Source organism: Geotrypetes seraphini, chromosome 3 (genome assembly GCF_902459505.1).
Source record: "Geotrypetes seraphini chromosome 3, aGeoSer1.1, whole genome shotgun sequence".
Lineage (NCBI taxonomy): Eukaryota > Metazoa > Chordata > Amphibia > Gymnophiona > Dermophiidae > Geotrypetes > Geotrypetes seraphini.
The window spans coordinates 238,630,588-238,647,336 of NC_047086.1; the positions used below are offsets into that span (position 1 = coordinate 238,630,588).

Below are 16,749 nucleotides of genomic sequence, written 5' to 3' on the forward strand. Positions count from 1 at the left end.
ATCCATGCTTATGTACTGCATATCTAATATAATAAAATGCTAGGCCGCGCATGCGCACTCAAAAGTCGTGTTCCCTGATCCATCGCGAAAACACCAGTGCGCATGTGCGGCCCCGGCTGCGGCTTTCAAATTAAAAAAAAAAGTTACACAGCTGCGGCGGCCTTCCTCACCCCTGGCTCTCACTCTGCATGGTACCGGCTCCTCTCTCGAACTGCACCAGGATTGAGAGAGGAGCTGCGGCGGGCGGCTTTCAAATTAAAAAAAAAAAAGTTACTCAGCTGCGGCGGACTTCCTCACCCCCGGCTCTCACTCTGCATGGTACCGGCTCCTCTCTCGAACTGCACCAGACTCTGCTGTTCTTCGGTCTGCCCTGCTCCTTGCCTTACTATATTTTTAAGTTGAAAGACAAGGCAGCGGCTCCTCTCAGGATCCCCACCCGCGTCGGAAGTCCAATGCAGTCAGGGATCTTGAGAGGAGCCGCCGCCACCGTGTCTTTCAACTTAAAAATATACTAAGGCAAGGAGCAGGGTAGAACGATCTTCAAAATGGCGGCAACTCGATCTCGAAAGCGTGCAACCCGGTCCCCGCGCCTGCCTACCCCCCCAACACAGCGCTTGAGGCGGTCCCCGGCTCTCACCAACTCGCACGATTTCCTGTAACACGGAGCGGAGGCTGCCGGGAGGAGGGCTTTGAGGCAGGGCCAGGAGCGGCTTACAGGAGGAGTCGGTTTCGGCCGCGAGCGGCGGCTGCCAGGAGGAGGCCTTCACAGAGCGGTGCTGGCGGCCCTCCTTCAAGGCAGCACAGCTAAAGCACTCAGGTAGGAAGGGAGGCTTACTACTGGTCAGGGGGAGCAGGAAGAGGTGCTGATGGACAGGGGAGGGGGCAGAAAAATGAAGGGAGGCCTACTGCTGGACAGGGGGAGCAGGAAGAGGTGCTGATGGACAGGGGGGGGCAGAAAAATGAAGGGAGACCTACTTCTGGACAGGGGGAGCAGGAAGAGGTGCTGATGGACAGGGGGGAGTGTAAAACAAAGGGAGAAGGGCTGCTGCTGGATAAGGGGAGCAGTGAAGGGGTGGTGGTGGACACAGGGGAGGTAAAAGGAAGGGAGAATGGACAGGGGGAGCACGCAAGGGATGGTGGTGGACAGCCAAAAGAAAGACAGAAAGAAAAAAAGAAAGACAGAGATACAGAAAGCAGCTAAGGACAGAGAGAGAAAGAAATAAAGACAGAGACACACATATATATTCTAGCACCCGTTAATGTAACGGGCTATAAAGCTAGTGTACTATAATTTTGTTCTTTGTAACAGTCTCTACCATTTTGCCCAGTACTGAAGTCAGACTCACCGTTCTCTAATTTCCCATGTCACCTCTAAAACACCTTTGTAAAAGTTGGTGTTACATTGGCCACCCTCCAATCTTCTGGTACCAAGGTAGATTTTAAAGATGAATTACAAATTACTAACCATAGTTCTTCAAGTTCATTTTTCAATTCCATCAGTATTCTGGGATGTATACCATCAGGTAAACACCAAAAAGTCCAACAGGACAGAGAACCCACGGGTATAAAACAGTACAAAAGGAAGTGGGAACTGACATTGAGCACTCCACTGAAGAACACTGATGTAAATCCAACTTGTTTATTTCATAAAAGGACACAAGCAGAAGCTGTGGACCCGACACAGCAATGTGTTTTGGCATCTGAGAAATGCCTGCATCAGGGGTCACTGTGGCATATATGTTCACAGATGACAGGTCTGGGATAAAACAAAGCTCGGTCCAACTAACATGCCAGAGTAACCAAAATCACTGAAAAGCTATGTCCTTTTATGAAATAAACAAGTTGGTTTTACATCAGTGTTCTTCAGTGGAGTGCTCATTGTCCATTCCCACTTCCTTTTGTAATGTATACCATCCACTACACATATACTCCAGGCATTAGACTTTTCAAAAAAACTTTCTTAAGATAGATAACAAATATAGTTATCACATCACAGTACCATCATTGAAACACGGGAAACATTGAACTGGTAGACTAAGGGGGAATTTCCTTGAAACAGCTTTGGTGAAACATAGTCCTATATCGGAATATGATCCCCTAGCCATGTTACAAATAAGATGAGTATTTATCTAACTATTTAAAGTTAAAACTCATTTAAAAGTATTTTGAGACCAATGACGATTCTGATGTTAATTGTCTGTGGGTAAAAAAATATAAAACATACAGCAACATCACCGAGGTCTGTGAGTGGAGAGCTTAAGGTACTGTGATATGAAGACTATATTTACCTTCCAGTACAGGCAATTTGTTACTCTTCAATTTGTCAAATTGTCCTATTACAGAGATTTGTTTCAGGTTCTCTGACTCATCAGCATTGAATATCATTTCTGTCACTGGTATCTCCCCCATATCTTTCATGGTGAAGACTAAAGCAAAGAATTAATTTAATCCTTCCGCTATGGCCTTGTCTTCCGTAATGGCCTTGTCTACCCCTCGGGCATCCAACTGATTCTTTTATTGGCTTCTTCATCTAATATACTTAAAAATGTTTTACTATTTGAAGGGACACGTATCAGAACTTTAGTAATTTTCCTTAGGCATTTGTTGTTTAAAGTTGTAAGAAAACCAGGCCCTGTTTGTCTTTCTTTCCTTGAAGAGAATACAAGGACAAGAATGTTTAAACAGAGATGTTGTAAAGTGAATTCAATTGTTTTGTTAAGCCGTATTTACAGACAGCTTTAGTTAAGAAGCTCTGCTGGTCAAGGCTTTTTCTGACCCTCTGTGGACTTCAATCTCCAGATAGGAAAAATGCTGATGTGTTTAAAGTTTCATGTGACCTGTATCCATATATGGTTTGCATTTACGTCACATGCTGACAAACCTGATTCATATAAAAGATGTGAAACTCATAATAAAATTTGGACATGTTTTGGAAGACGATTTCTGGTCTTTAAGATATGTCCCCAGGTACCTGACTTCCAAATGACAGAGACAGAGAAAGTATGGGGCAGGAATTGGGACCTAAATCCTTTTCAGTTGGGGGCTCGTCCGGGATGGGCAGATGATATCACCAATATTTTGTGAGTATTTCTGAATTTTTTCTGTTCTTTAATACTCACTAGGTAGTGGTGACCTGTACCCACCCTTTATTTTAAGTTCAAGCTTTGGGTTCTATTATGGAGTTTTTTTGGGAAAAATCTCGGGGTACTTTCGGTAAGCACCCCTCATAAATATAAGCAGCTGCCATTCTTTCGGGAAGAATGAAATTATTTATAGAACCCCCCTGCCCACTCTGTCATTTGTAAGGTTAAAACTTTTATAGAGTATAAGATTTTATTGTCTCTTATTACTGTACCTCGCTTATAAGGTAAGATAAGCGAATATTTTTGCATTGTTATATTGGCTTTGTAATGAGTCATAAGGCACTTAGGTTACTCCTAGACAAATGAGACTTGTACGGCTGTGTGTGTGTATGACATTTTTCCTTCAGCTCCCATCTTTCTGTGTCACCAATGTTTAATACTGAGGTAGGACATGCTGTTATGTGGAATGAATTGAAAGCGCTGTTTGAATCAGTCTAAGATCTTTCCCTTGTAGTTTGTACACAAGCACTATTTCTTGTCTTCCTTTTGATCCTGACTAATTTTGTGCGTTTCTTCTACGGCTGCTTCCTTTGTGTTCTGTGCTGGATCATAAAAAAAAAAAAAAAGGAAACAAGAAAAAGAAAAAATTCCGTTTTAGAGGTTTTCTTTCTTGTGCAGAGCAAAGCTAATCTGTTCTTTGTTTTCATTATCAGGGTCTGTGCATGAATGTTTTTGTCCCTTCCCCCAGACTTCTCTGTTTGGGCTTCCACTGACCCCCTATAGTGCTTCTTTGAAGTTACTCATTCTTGGTTTTATCAAGCAGTAAGGTGAGATTCCACTGCTTGTCTCTTGACTTTTCTCCGGCATTATCAAAACCACCATCTCTTCTTATAATACGCCCATCGCTCTTGTTGTCAAAGCTGATGGCATTCCCTGTTTCGTCGTAGATTTTAGGGCTGTTAGTGTTTTGGTAATTCTCATTGCACTTATGTTTCTTCCACCATTCCATCGGCAGCCAATGATTTTTTTTTCTGTCATTGTCCTAAAGAATGTTTTATTTTCGTCCCTATTGGTGAGGCTTTTCAGCTCTTTTTTGCCTTCACCTTTAAGCAACAGTATACCTAGTGTGGAATGTCCTTCGGGCTATTCTACAAGTCATGCACTGCCCCTCATGGTCCTATTCTCATTTTGTACAACTTTTTGCGTTCCATAATTCAGGAGACCTGTCAGCAGTGTTCCCGCTAAGCTGCGTTGACGTGCGCACGCGCACAAAATATTACCTCGCAGCGCACATGTTTCTCGTCACAGCGCACACAGTGTAGAGCACAGTTCTTCAACCGCCGGTCCGCAAACAAAATCTTGCCGGTCCGCGAAGGATTCGGTCCCCGCCGCAACGAAAGGCCGGCGTCAGCTGACTTGCAACTTCCTGTTGCAGTCGCTGTGCCGGGACTCCTGCCTTCCACCGCGTTTGCCTCCTGCCTTGTCTCCGCACCTCCAGACCAGCAGCGGCAGCTGTGTATGCTTTTAACTTCGGCACAGAGCTGCCCCTAATCAATAGTTTAGCGCGGTTTCATAAGGCAGCCTCGGGGCCTTTGCTAGGCCGGCCCACATCGCATCATCGAAGCGGGCCGGCTATCAAAGGCCCCGAGGCTGCCTCATGAAACCGCGCTAAACTATTGATTAGGGGCAGCTCTGTGCCGAAGTTAAAAGCATACACAGCTGCCGCTGCTGGTCTGGAGGTGCGGAGACAAGGCAGGAGGCAAACGCGGTGGAAGGCAGGAGTCCCGGCAGTTAAAAGCATACAGAGCTGCCGCTGCTGGTCTGAACTCTTGGGCCGCTGAAGGAGGGCAAAAAGCAGCTGTCCTGGAGGTTTCCCTTCCTCTCGCCTTTACAGGTTCCTTTTTTCCACCTTTTTTTTTTTCCTTCAAACGGCAACGGGCCCCAGCATCGACATCAATCAAGTAAGTTCCACTGTCAATCAAGCGGTTCTGCTCGGCCAAAGCTTCCCCTGTGACATGAGCCACCCTCAGGGGAAAGAAAGTGACCCACAAAGGTGAGGGGAAGGGGGGCAGATGATGGAAGTTGGGGGGGGGGGGGGAGAGAGAGAGAGAGAGAAGGGGCAGATGATGGAATGGAGGAGATGAGAGAGAGAGAGAAGGGGACAGATGATGGAAGTGAGAAGAAGGGAGAGAGAGCAGAAGGCAGATGGATGTCAGTTGAGAAGGGAGAGCAGATGCTGAATGGAAGTGGGGAAAGAACACATACTGGATGGAAGGAGGAGATAAATAAAGGGGGAAGAAAATAGTAAGATAATGGAGGGGTGAGGGAAAGGGGTGACAAGCTGTGTGTAGACACAGTGAAAAGAGGGAAACGGGACTAAATAGTAAGAAAGAATTTAATTTAGATGGAGGCAGAAAATAGAGAAGGAAGACCAGAGAAGAAAAGGGAAGAGAGAGCAGAGAATGATCAGATCTGAGTGGAGGAAATGAGAAGAGAGATATGCTAAAAACCACAGGGGGGAGGGAAGGATAGAGATGCCAGACCATGAGGGGAACAGAAGGAAGATGATGGATGCTAGACCAAATTGGGGGGTGGGGGGGGGCAGGAGGAGAGATGGCAGGGAAAGACAGACAGTGAATGGAAGGGGCAGATGCTGGACTGAAGAGACAGAGAAGGTTATCATGCTGCTGTACCGGGCCATGGTACGCCCTCACCTGGAGTACTGCGTCCAGCACTGGTACTTTAAGAAGGACACGGTACTACTCGAAAGGATCCAGAGAAGAGCAACTAAAATGGTTAAGGGGCTGGAGGAGTTGCCGTACAGCGAAAGATTAGAGAAACTGGGCCTCTTCTCCCTTGAGCAGAGGAGATTGAGAGGGGACATGATAGAAACATTCAAGGTACTGAAGGGAATAGACTTAGTAGCTAAGGCAGGGAGAACGAGAGGGCACTCTCTAAAGTTGAAAGGGGATAGATTCCATACAAACGTAAGGAAGTTCTGTGGTAGAAAGCAACATATTTATTTGGCTCATAACTTGCTGGCGCCCGATATTTTTAGCTCACAGTGAAAAAAGTTTGCTCACAACACCCGCCCGCTTAGAGGGAACACTGCCTGTCAGGCTGATAGTTTGCACCTTTTATAATGGTTGTCTGTGTGTGGTCACAAGGTGTCATGAAATAAACTGCACTGGTGTACATCTGAAGTGAAATACCTGGGTTTTGTCCTGTCTCATGGTCAGAGGAAAATCTGCACTTTCTGCATTGCTGCTATTCAGGGTCTGCCCCGCCCAGCTACCAAGAAAGACATGCTTACTTTTCTTGCTATGATTGGTCACTGCCGCCAATGGATCTCTGCTTGTTCCTTCTATGACCAGATTTTGAGACAGACCCTGGTTTCTGAAATGACTGCTCTTATCAGATGGACTTATGAAATGTTGGACATTTAAGATGTGCTTTGGTTTCTAGCTCAAGTTTGGGTTCTCCTGCTTATGCCCACATGTTTTATCTCTTTGTTTGGGACTATTGTAACACCATGAAGGGAGAACATGGCGGTAAGTTACGCTCTGTTGCCTTTTTTTTATAGTCACTCCTGTTCAAGAAAGCCCTGGCTGCTTGTGCTATGGTGGTAGAGATGGTTACTTCTTTGACCCTAGGTCACCCCATTACCCTTCATACTTTTCACAATGTACAAGCCCTTCTTTTAAATGGGCTCCTGGGTCTCACGGGTAAACAGGATTCTCTTCCTCTCTTTTTTCACAGCTTCCTCTGAATTTGATGCCTGGCGTTTGGCAGGTGCCCAAAGCCGCCCTTTTAGACGGACTTTGGTGCAAAGAGGGGAAACCCTGGATACCAGCTGCTAGCTCCCCCTTATTCAATGCCCAATATCATGGTATTGGTTATCGTAGTGCTCGCTCGACATTTTAACTTCTTGCTAGTGATATTTTCATTCTTGACCTTTTGCTCCTTGATACAGAGATATATAGTTCGATAATTACAGCTGGCACGGTTGTGAATTGAAAATAAATTGGAAAATTCAATTCCTTTCTATTGTTTTAGCTGAAATTAGGATGTTGCTAATTTAAAATGTTTTTTCCGGATTTATACATAGCCATCCCAGATCCGTTTTGGCACAGATATTTCTAATGTTTTCCACGGGTCCTCTTTATCACTGCAGAGATAGAGACGCTCCAAAGAGACATTAGCTTTATGCCTTTTTCCAAATATGAGATGGTTATGATATACATTATTTGTAGTTTTGGTTTTTTTATATCAATGTGTTTATTTGCAGAGTTAAATTCAGCCCTGCACACTTGACAGATGGAGTAATAGCTCCACGCTTAAAACTTTATGTTTTGTCTGTGTCATGTCTACTTGTTTTAGTTTAGTGGGTACCCCAGGATACATAATGGCCATTTTTAGAGCTCTTTTTCCACTTCTTACTAGCCTAACTGCGCAATGTTCTTTTACTTATAGCTTTTATATTCTGAATATAGTTTAGTTAAGGGTTATATGTTTAAGAAAAAGTTTTATTTTATGCAGCATTTATTTCGTGGTGTTCCCTACATATGATCCATTCAATATACATTTCTGAATACATTCAGTACATCAGTATGGTCTCTCTGAGGTGCATAATAGTTATATGCAGCACGCAAAAACATATCCTTTTGGATTGTTCAATTAAGAACCTTAAGTAACTGAGTATTGTCTCTCTTTTGCCATAGCTATGCTAAGTGAATGAATTGGTATTGTTACATGTTGCCACATTCAGTACAGGTAACATGGTTTCTCTTGTTTTCTATCTCTTATTTGGATCACATTGGAGTACAGCTGCTGAATGATATTTGGAATGCTTTCCAAGCATCTCTTTCTGTATGCACAGACATCTGGCTGCTCTCCCTTTGAGATTCTCACGGGATGACCTTTCCCCGCCCCATGGGTAGATTTTCCCTTGATACAGGAGGAATACGTCTAAAAGCTAATTGAAGTATTAGGGCTTGTTCAAAGAAACGTGTCTTGCACTTCTCCTTTCTCTCCACAGATTCCTACCCATTTTTTCCAGCCTGGTGATTGTCCAGAAGCTTTCCAAGGATCGGAAGCAGACGGATTTCCCCTTTGGCCTTCCCACTACTGTGATCGCTGTGACCAGGCCCGCTGCACTCACTGAGGAGTTTCCTGTTTGGATCCACGCAAGTCGCTTGAAGAGGGTTAACCTAAAACCCCAGAAGCAAGTCTTCCCTGCGCAGATTTCACCTCCTCCAGTGGAACAACATAATGATCTCATTGCAGCATTCTACCAACTTTATCATTCTCTTACTGGCACCGCTGCTGCTAGTTTTTCTCCCTGTATGGATCATTTCTAACTGGGTCTACAGGGATGATGTGTTCTGGGTCCACGACACTTTCTGCCCATACCCATCTGTAAATGACACTCCTGCTGTAAACAGCACCCCCGACACCTCTTTGCGAACACGACGTCAAGCTGGACTACTCCCTCGCAAAGGCTGTCCTTCAATTGGAATCCAGAAAAGACCGATAGTATGCTACCCTTTGGTATAATTCCAGCAGTGTGCAAGTTGCCACCTTCTCCTTTGAGTATTGTGACATTGTGGACTGTTCATCAATTGATATCCCAAGGCTGTGCCATTGGTCCTCAGAGATTCCTAAAACTAAAGACATATATATATATATGTTACTGACTCACGTTGGGGGGATAAGTGTGCATTCTGGGGAGTGGTAGGGTGGAATATTGATACTGACTGGGCTTATAAACTAGAAAATACTCTGAAAAACAGTGGACCAAAATGGTAAATCACTGCTTACTTGTATGACCCTTCATAAGGTTGGACACTGTTATAAGAAAAGGGTTCCTGCACAAATTATTAAGCTTTCTCTTACTATTGACAACCCTAGACCTACTGATGAAGGTATGTACATTATGGACATGTGGTTTAAGGGTGGGTCTAGCTATCCGACCCATCAGTTTTCTTACGGGATCTATCTACCTCCACTCATCCTCTCCCGCCATTTTGTGGGGGCCCCAAAAAATACTAACCCACTGGCCTCTACATTCAATAAACTTACTGACATGATGGCTATTGCCAATCCCACTTTTGAAGATATTGTGGCTGTTGAGGTAGGGTTTTCAGAACGTAACCTTTGGTTAGAATGGATGAAATTCACTGCTGATCAACATAATAAGAGTAATTGTTACATATGTGCTCAAGCTAGACCCCATCTAGGAACCGTACCTCTGGACCTCCCTCCTGGTATCCAACCATGCTTTTTTGGGTTATTTACCAATATCTCCTCTAATTTTACCTATCCCCTTTGTGCACTGTAGTGTTCTAAATACCTTTTGTTGCCAGGACAGCAAAAGCTTGATATTGCCGTTACCATCTATAAGGGCAATTACACATGTCATGTTTCTAATCTGACACAGGGTAGTTTTGTAGGTAATTTACCCCCAGGTTATTGTTCTGTCTTGGCTCATAGGTATGCCCCATTGTTGCTGCATCAGATTTGATATTTACTGGCTTTATGGAGACTTTTGGCTCCCTGTTAAGCTACCCAGCCAGTGGATAGGCCAGTGCACTTTAGTTAAGGTTACTATGCTTCTGCATATTCTTTCTGAAAGGCATCCTTCCTATTCACATGGTTTTTCCTTTTATTTGTCTTGATATAAATCTGATCACATGTATACATAGATGCTATAGGGGTCCCAAGAGGGGTCCCAGATGAATTTAAGGCCCGAGCTCAGGTTAAGGCTGGGTTTGAGTTCCTTATTCCCTTTATTACTATTAATAAGAATGTTGATCAGATTAGTTAAAATTATTATAATCAGCAACGCTTTGTGAACTATTCTAGGGACGCCTTGCAAGGTATTACTGATCAATTAGGCTCCACTTCTCAGATGGTTCTCAAAATCATATGGCCCTAGATATGATTCTAGCTGAGAATTCTGTTAAATTCTCCTCAGTATTTTATGCTGTTGTACTTTTCTTTCTGACAATATAGGTCCTACTATCGACATTCAGAAATTAGCAGACCTCTTTGCTGAGCTCAAATGTAACTCTGATTTATCTAATTCTTAGGATCAGCAGTGTTGGGTAAAAAAAACCTTTTTATTGTTATAATCTCTTATTATTTGCACTCTTGTCTTGACTGCTCATGTACTGTGTTATTCGTATTACAGCTCCTAAAAAAACCCCTCCTTGAGAGACATATCTAGAGTATCACTCCCTTCCAGCTCATGCTGTGTATTTATGACGTCATTTTCATGACGTAAGAGGGGATTTGAAGGGACACGTATCAGAACTTTAGTAATTTTCCTTAGGCATTTGTTGTTTAAAGTTGTAAGAAAACCAGGCCCTGTTTGTCTTTCTTTCCTTGAAGAGAATACAAGGACAAGAATGTTTAAACAGAGATGTTGTAAAGTGAATTCAATTGTTTTGTTAAGCCGTATTTACAGACAGCTTTAGTTAAGAAGCTCTGCTGGTCAAGGCTTTTTCTGACCCTCTGTGGACTTCAATCTCCAGATAGGAAAAATGCTGATGTGTTTAAAGTTTCATGTGACCTGTATCCATATATGGTTTGCATTTACGTCACATGCTGACAAACCTGATTCATATAAAAGATGTGAAACTCATAATAAAATTTGGACATGTTTTGGAAGACGATTTCTGGTCTTTAAGATATGTCCCCAGGTACCTGACTTCCAAATGACAGAGACAGAGAAAGTATGGGGCAGGAATTGGGACCTAAATCCTTTTCACTATGTATTTTTGCTTTTAACACAATCTTCTTTTCAAGGTCTCTCTTTGCCTTCTTTATCAGTGTTTTGCATTTGACTTGCCAATTCTTATGCTGTTTCCTATTATTTTCAGTCAGATCCTTCTTGCATTTTCTGGTTCGTCTCCAATAGCTTCCTTCCTTGTTAACCATCCATGCCCGACGTAAAATTCTGACCTTTGCAGCTGCTCCTCTAAGCTTTTTTTTTTACCATTCTTTTCATTTTAACTTAGTCTCCTTTCGAAAGCTGAATGCTATTGTATTGGATTTCCTGTGTGTACTTTCTCCAGAGATTATATCAAATCTGATCATGTTTATAATCACTGTTATCAAGCATCCCCAGGATCATTGCATTCTGCACCAAATCATGCACTCCACTAAGGACTAAGTCAAAAAATGCTTCCCCTCTTGTTTGCTCCTGAACCATAAAGCACTCCTTTGATTTCATCAAGGAATTTTACCTCTCTAGCATGCTTTAATGTTATTTACCCAGTCTATATTGGGGTAACTGAAATCACAACCACTTATCATTAGGCAGAGAGGAAACTCACTTGAATCACACTAAATCTGACCAGAATTACTAGAGTGCTCAAGAATATACAAACATGATCCTCCTTAACATATAATGCTACACCTCCACCAATTCAATCTACTCTGTCACTGTAATATAATTTGTACCCTGGTATGACATAGTAACATAGTAGATGACCTGAATGGGTAAGAATCCAAAGCTCTACCCGGAACTGTGCTTGGGTTCCAACTGCCGAAGTCTCCATCAAAGCTCACTCCAGCGCATCTACACTCTCCCAGCCAATGAAGCCCTCCCCAGCCCATCCTCCACCAAAAGGCCATATAAAGACTGCAAGTCTGCCCAGTACTGGCCTTAGTTCTTCAATATGACAGTGTTCCTTTGGTTATCTTCATTCTATCGGGTCTCAGAGATGCCCATTATATTCATCTTTCATTAAGTGCAATATATTCTAACTCTCCCATCTTGTTTCTTAGGGTTCTGGCATTTGCATACAGACATTTCAAACAACCTCCCTCTTTTACTAAGCAGGCAGTGGAAGAGACCTCTACCGCAGCTTAGTAAAAGAGGGCCAATGTTTATTTAGAACTTGCTCAGCAGTTGACGGTGATCATTTTCAATCTTTAAAATCTGTCTGCTCTGAATTAGAGAATGACACGGTGGCGGTTTACCTGTGGCCACCGCATTTTAGCCGCGGGTCACCCGCCGAAAACGGGGAAGAAAACTAGCAGTCGCTGCGGCGACGGGGACAAGGCCATTCACCGCCCGCGGGGCGGTGAATGGTCTTGTCCCCGCAGTGAGGCATGAAGGATCGCGCGGTCCCCGCAGCTCACACCCGCCTGCCAAATCGATTCTAGTGTTTAGCCAGCTCTCTCCCTTCTCCTCACCTTAGTTTGTAGATTTTCTTTTTCGGCGACCCGCACGCTATCAGAGAGCCGCGCACGCGCGGATGCTCAGTGTTCAATCTTCTGCTCTGACGCAACCGGAAACAGGAAGTTGCAGCAGAGCAGAAGATTGAACACTGAGCAGCCACGCGTGCGCGGCTCTCTGATAGCGTGCGGGTCGCCGAAAAAGAAAATCTACAAACTAAGGTGAGGAGAAGGGAGAGAGCTGGCTAAACACTAGAATCGATTGGGCAGGCGGGTGTGAGCTGCGGGGACCGTGCGATCGCTAGTGTTCCCGGCTCAAATTGGAAGGAGGGAGTGAAAGGGAAAAGGATTCTGGGCCAAGGGGATGAAGTCGGAAAGAAAAACCCACAGCAGGAAAGAAAGGGAAGGACTGGCAGGTGAGCCAGATGCTAGAAGCAGGGGGGGGGGGAAGAAAGAGGGAAAAAAGCTAGATGGGGTTGAAAAGAAGAGACACACTGGTATGGAAGAGGAAGATAGGGGAAATCTGGACACAGGAAGGTAACAGAAAGAGGGGAAATTATGTGCATGGGGCATAGGGACAGAGACATAAAGGGGACATGCCATGGGGATGGTATATGGACACAGAGGGGGCAATGACAGATACATAGGGGAGATATTAGAAATGGAGAAAATAGGAGCACAGAAGCGAGATGGTTTGTGGGGATGGGACAGGGACCGAGCTCGCAGGCTCCAGTGGCTTGCACAAATTACATTGTAACGTGCCATGAAAATAAGAGGGAGGAAGGTAGATAGATAAGCCACGTGAGAGGAGCTGAAGGGTATTAGAAAGGAACAGATGGTAAAGGAGGGAGGGAAGGGTGGTGATGGAAAGTAATAGGACAGACATTGAAGGAGGGTGGAGAGGAACAGACCCCGAAGGGAAATGTGGAAGACAGAGTGGGAAGAAGACAGATGCCAGACTATGCGGGAGCGGAGGGAAGAAGATGGGTGCTAGACCAATTGGGGGGGGGGGGGGGGGTTAAGGGAGAGGCACAGTAACAGCAAATGGAAGACGCAGAGAGAAGACACACAGTGGATGGAAGGAATTCAATGAGAAGATGTGGAAAGCAGAAACCAGACAACAAAGGTAGAAAAAAAAATTATATTTATTTATTTATTTTTTGCTTTAGGATAAAATAGTATATTAGTTGTGTTGATAAAAATTTATAAACAAAGCCCTGCCAGCTGAACATCTCTTTCTCTAGTTCAGCAGAGGAACTTTGTTACCCAAAAGCAAAAACGACAAATGCAAATAGTTCAAAACTCGGCCATAAAACTAATTTATGATGCCAAGAAATTCGATCACGTCACTCCACTCTTTAAAGATGCACATTGGCTTCCTATTTGCCAACGCATACAGTTTAAAGTTTTACTACTTATCTATAAAAACTTGATCTTCAAAGAACCACAATGCATTTCTAAGATGCTAATCCCCTATTGTTCTGCACGCTCTCTCAGATCATCTTCCCAAAATCTATTAGTAATTCCATCTTTGAAAATTATAGGCACCCGTAGATTGGAAATGTTTTCGGTCGTTGGCCCCCAATGGTGGAACTCTTTGCCCCAATTTATAAAAAACGAAAAAGATGTTCCTTCTTTTAAGAAATCTCTTAAAACTTATCTTTTTAAAAAAATTTTTTTTAATACATAAATAATAAAAAACAAATTCTCCCATTTTTTAATTTTTCGTTTCAAGTATTTTAATACCTCCCTGATGTTCTTTCCTTAAATGTATTTCTTTTTTTACGATATGTAACTTTAACCTCCCTTTCCTCCCAATTGTTGTTGGTCCTGTCTAAAATCTATCGTTTTTTTATTGTATGTTATCATTATTTTAATGAATTGTATGTTTTTATTATCTTATCTGATTGTATTTTAATGTACATCGCTTTGTATAACGATATAGCGATCCATCAAATATTTAATAAACCTTGAAACCTTGAATAAGAAAGGAATAAGCTAAATATTACAGTAGTAAGGCTTATATGGATGCAGCGGGGACGGTGACGGGGCGGTGAATAGGATGGCAGTGGCGGTGACGGGGCGGTGAAAGGGATGGCGGTGACGGTGACGGGGCGGTGAAGGGAACGGCGGTGACGGGGCGGTGCAGAGGATGGTGGGCCGGTGACGGGGCGGTGACGGGGACAGATTTTTTCCCCGTGTCATTCTCTACTTTGAATTTAAGGACACCTGGTCTTTGTTTACTATGGTATCTATTGCAACCTCACTATCAGAATGCCCTACCTTCTCTTTTAAAGATACCATGTTCCGAACCATGAACTTCTGAGTGGCTATTAGCCTTCCCCCTTCCCCCTTTTTCAAAGCATTTCAACCTAGTTAATTTTGACCCACCATGGACTTAGACTTAGTCGTACAGCATTTATAACCAAAAGGTTTACAACAGAGTCTAGATGGAACTTGGACGTTGTGACTTAGACCTTGTAAAACATGGTCTAAGTCACAAAAACCCACCTAAACTCACCAGATAAGCATTGCAAACACATAACACAGACCTCCACACACTACCCCAGTGATCACCAACCCCTCCTCACCCCCATAAAAATTTTATTCACAACTTTAAATTTCAGCCTCCAGACCAGGGCCGGATTTTCCTATAGGCTAACTAGGCTTCAGCCTAGGGCCTCAAGATCAAGAGGGGCCTACATTCAAATTGTTAGCAAAATTAAAATTACACTATTCTAAAACAGTGAACACTAAAACATTGAACCGAAAATAAGGAGAAATTCTACACTTCGGGATCGGAACCGGCTCCGGCCGCAACGGGGCGCCGACTCGGCTTCTCCTTTTCTTTTTCTCGCCCTGGGAGGAGGATCGGGGAGGGAAAGATGTCAGTCCGGAAACAGCTGGGCAAAGCCCAGCCCCACAGGGAGAAAGGCAAAATGTGGATCCGTCAGGACAGGGCGGCCCAGACTGGCATCAGGGAGGGGGGGGGTTCAGTGGAAGGGGGATGGGAGGCAGGCAGGCGGGCATCAGAGGGGGGGTGAGGTGAGGAAGGACGTACTGGGGGCACTATGGACATAGGAAGGGGCAATGTTGTGTGTTATGTTTGATTAGTTATTGTTACAAGTACTATATATGGTGCTGAGAATAAATGTCCAAATAAGTGTTCTTGACTTTTTTTTATTTATTATCCGTGTCACATTTTTTATAAAGGTTAGTACCAATAACAACATGTTTCATTAAACATATTGATATATATCACAGTAATGATGTATTTTATTATCTCTCATGTAATTTACAAACTTAAAAATGGGAGGTGAAAGGGCCTCATAAGTGGAATAGCCTAGGGCCTCTTTTCATCTAAATCCGGCCCTGCTCCAGAGCATCATCACCTGGCTGCCTAGCATAGGAAAGCCTAGTCGTCCAGCCCAGAGGCAGCTTAAGTCGTCTTGGGGGTGGGTTAGGGACCCATAAAGAGGAGGACCCATGCCCATAAGCCCCTGTAATCACTGCATTGATACTGAAACATGTGCACTGCCCTATACACCCCCAAATCCTTTTTACTGGCATATAAGTGGCTCCTGCAGCCATAAGGGCTATTGGGGTGGTAGATAAGTGGGTCTAGGGGATTCTGGAGGTGGTTTGGGGGGCTTACCGTCACCTATAAGGGAGCTGTAGTGAGGAGAAGCCATGCCACTCTTTTTGTGAAGTTCACAGCAGTGCCCTGTAAGGTACCTCACTATTTAGGTAGCATGTCTGGGTGTGCTGTCCATCACTTTGCAGACCCCTCCCACGTCCAACAGGGCTTGTTCTAGGCGTTTTGGACTTGGACTTAAAGTTGGACGAAAATGTGGTATAAAGATGGATGATTTAGCGGCTTGGACGATCAGATTGGCAGGACGTATAATTAGACAATTTTCGAAAATAAAAAAAAGTTGGACATATCTTTCGAAAATGTGTCTTAGGCTCTTTTTAACTTTGGACGACTTACAAGATGGACGTAAACGGATTTAGACATCCCTTTCGATTATGCCCTTCCACGTTCTCACACACAGAACCAGAAATAGAAACAGGATTAGAGTACATCTTACCAATCCCTCGCCGGGTTTAATGCTGGACAGGTAAACTTCCTCCAGGCAGCCACATTGGCTCATCAGTGGATCTGTGGTTAATCTGATGGTTTCATCACAAATTCCATTCAAAATTTTTGACTACAAGAATTAAGAGAGGGATAAAAAGAGTAAGCACAGAGCAGAAGGAGTAATGGTGCCCATCACAAGCCAAAGGTGGACTGGCTTCATACTCTGCTTGGGTTGGAAGCACACATTGAGACAGGAAGGATTTAGATTAATATCTTAAAAGCAAGCTTTATATAATGCAGTGTCCCGCAATCTTTCTTCAGCTGCAGCATACTAAACATAGGGCTAGATTCACTAATCCCCGATTATGTCTCCAATCCGTTCCTGACTGCATGCAGGCT

The 16,749-nt window shown here is 43.8% G+C and overlaps 1 protein-coding gene across 2 annotated transcripts in view; it reads right to left on the reverse strand.

Moving 5' to 3' along the window:
* The window catches only part of CNKSR3 (CNKSR family member 3), a 595,138-nt gene that overhangs the window by 368,395 nt on the left and 209,994 nt on the right, over nt 1-16,749 (reverse strand). For both annotated transcript variants that reach the window (XM_033936404.1, XM_033936401.1), the window contains exon 6: nt 16,361-16,480. In XM_033936404.1, coding sequence (XP_033792295.1) covers nt 16,361-16,480 — 120 coding nt within the window. The remainder of the gene's footprint in view (nt 1-16,360; nt 16,481-16,749) is intronic.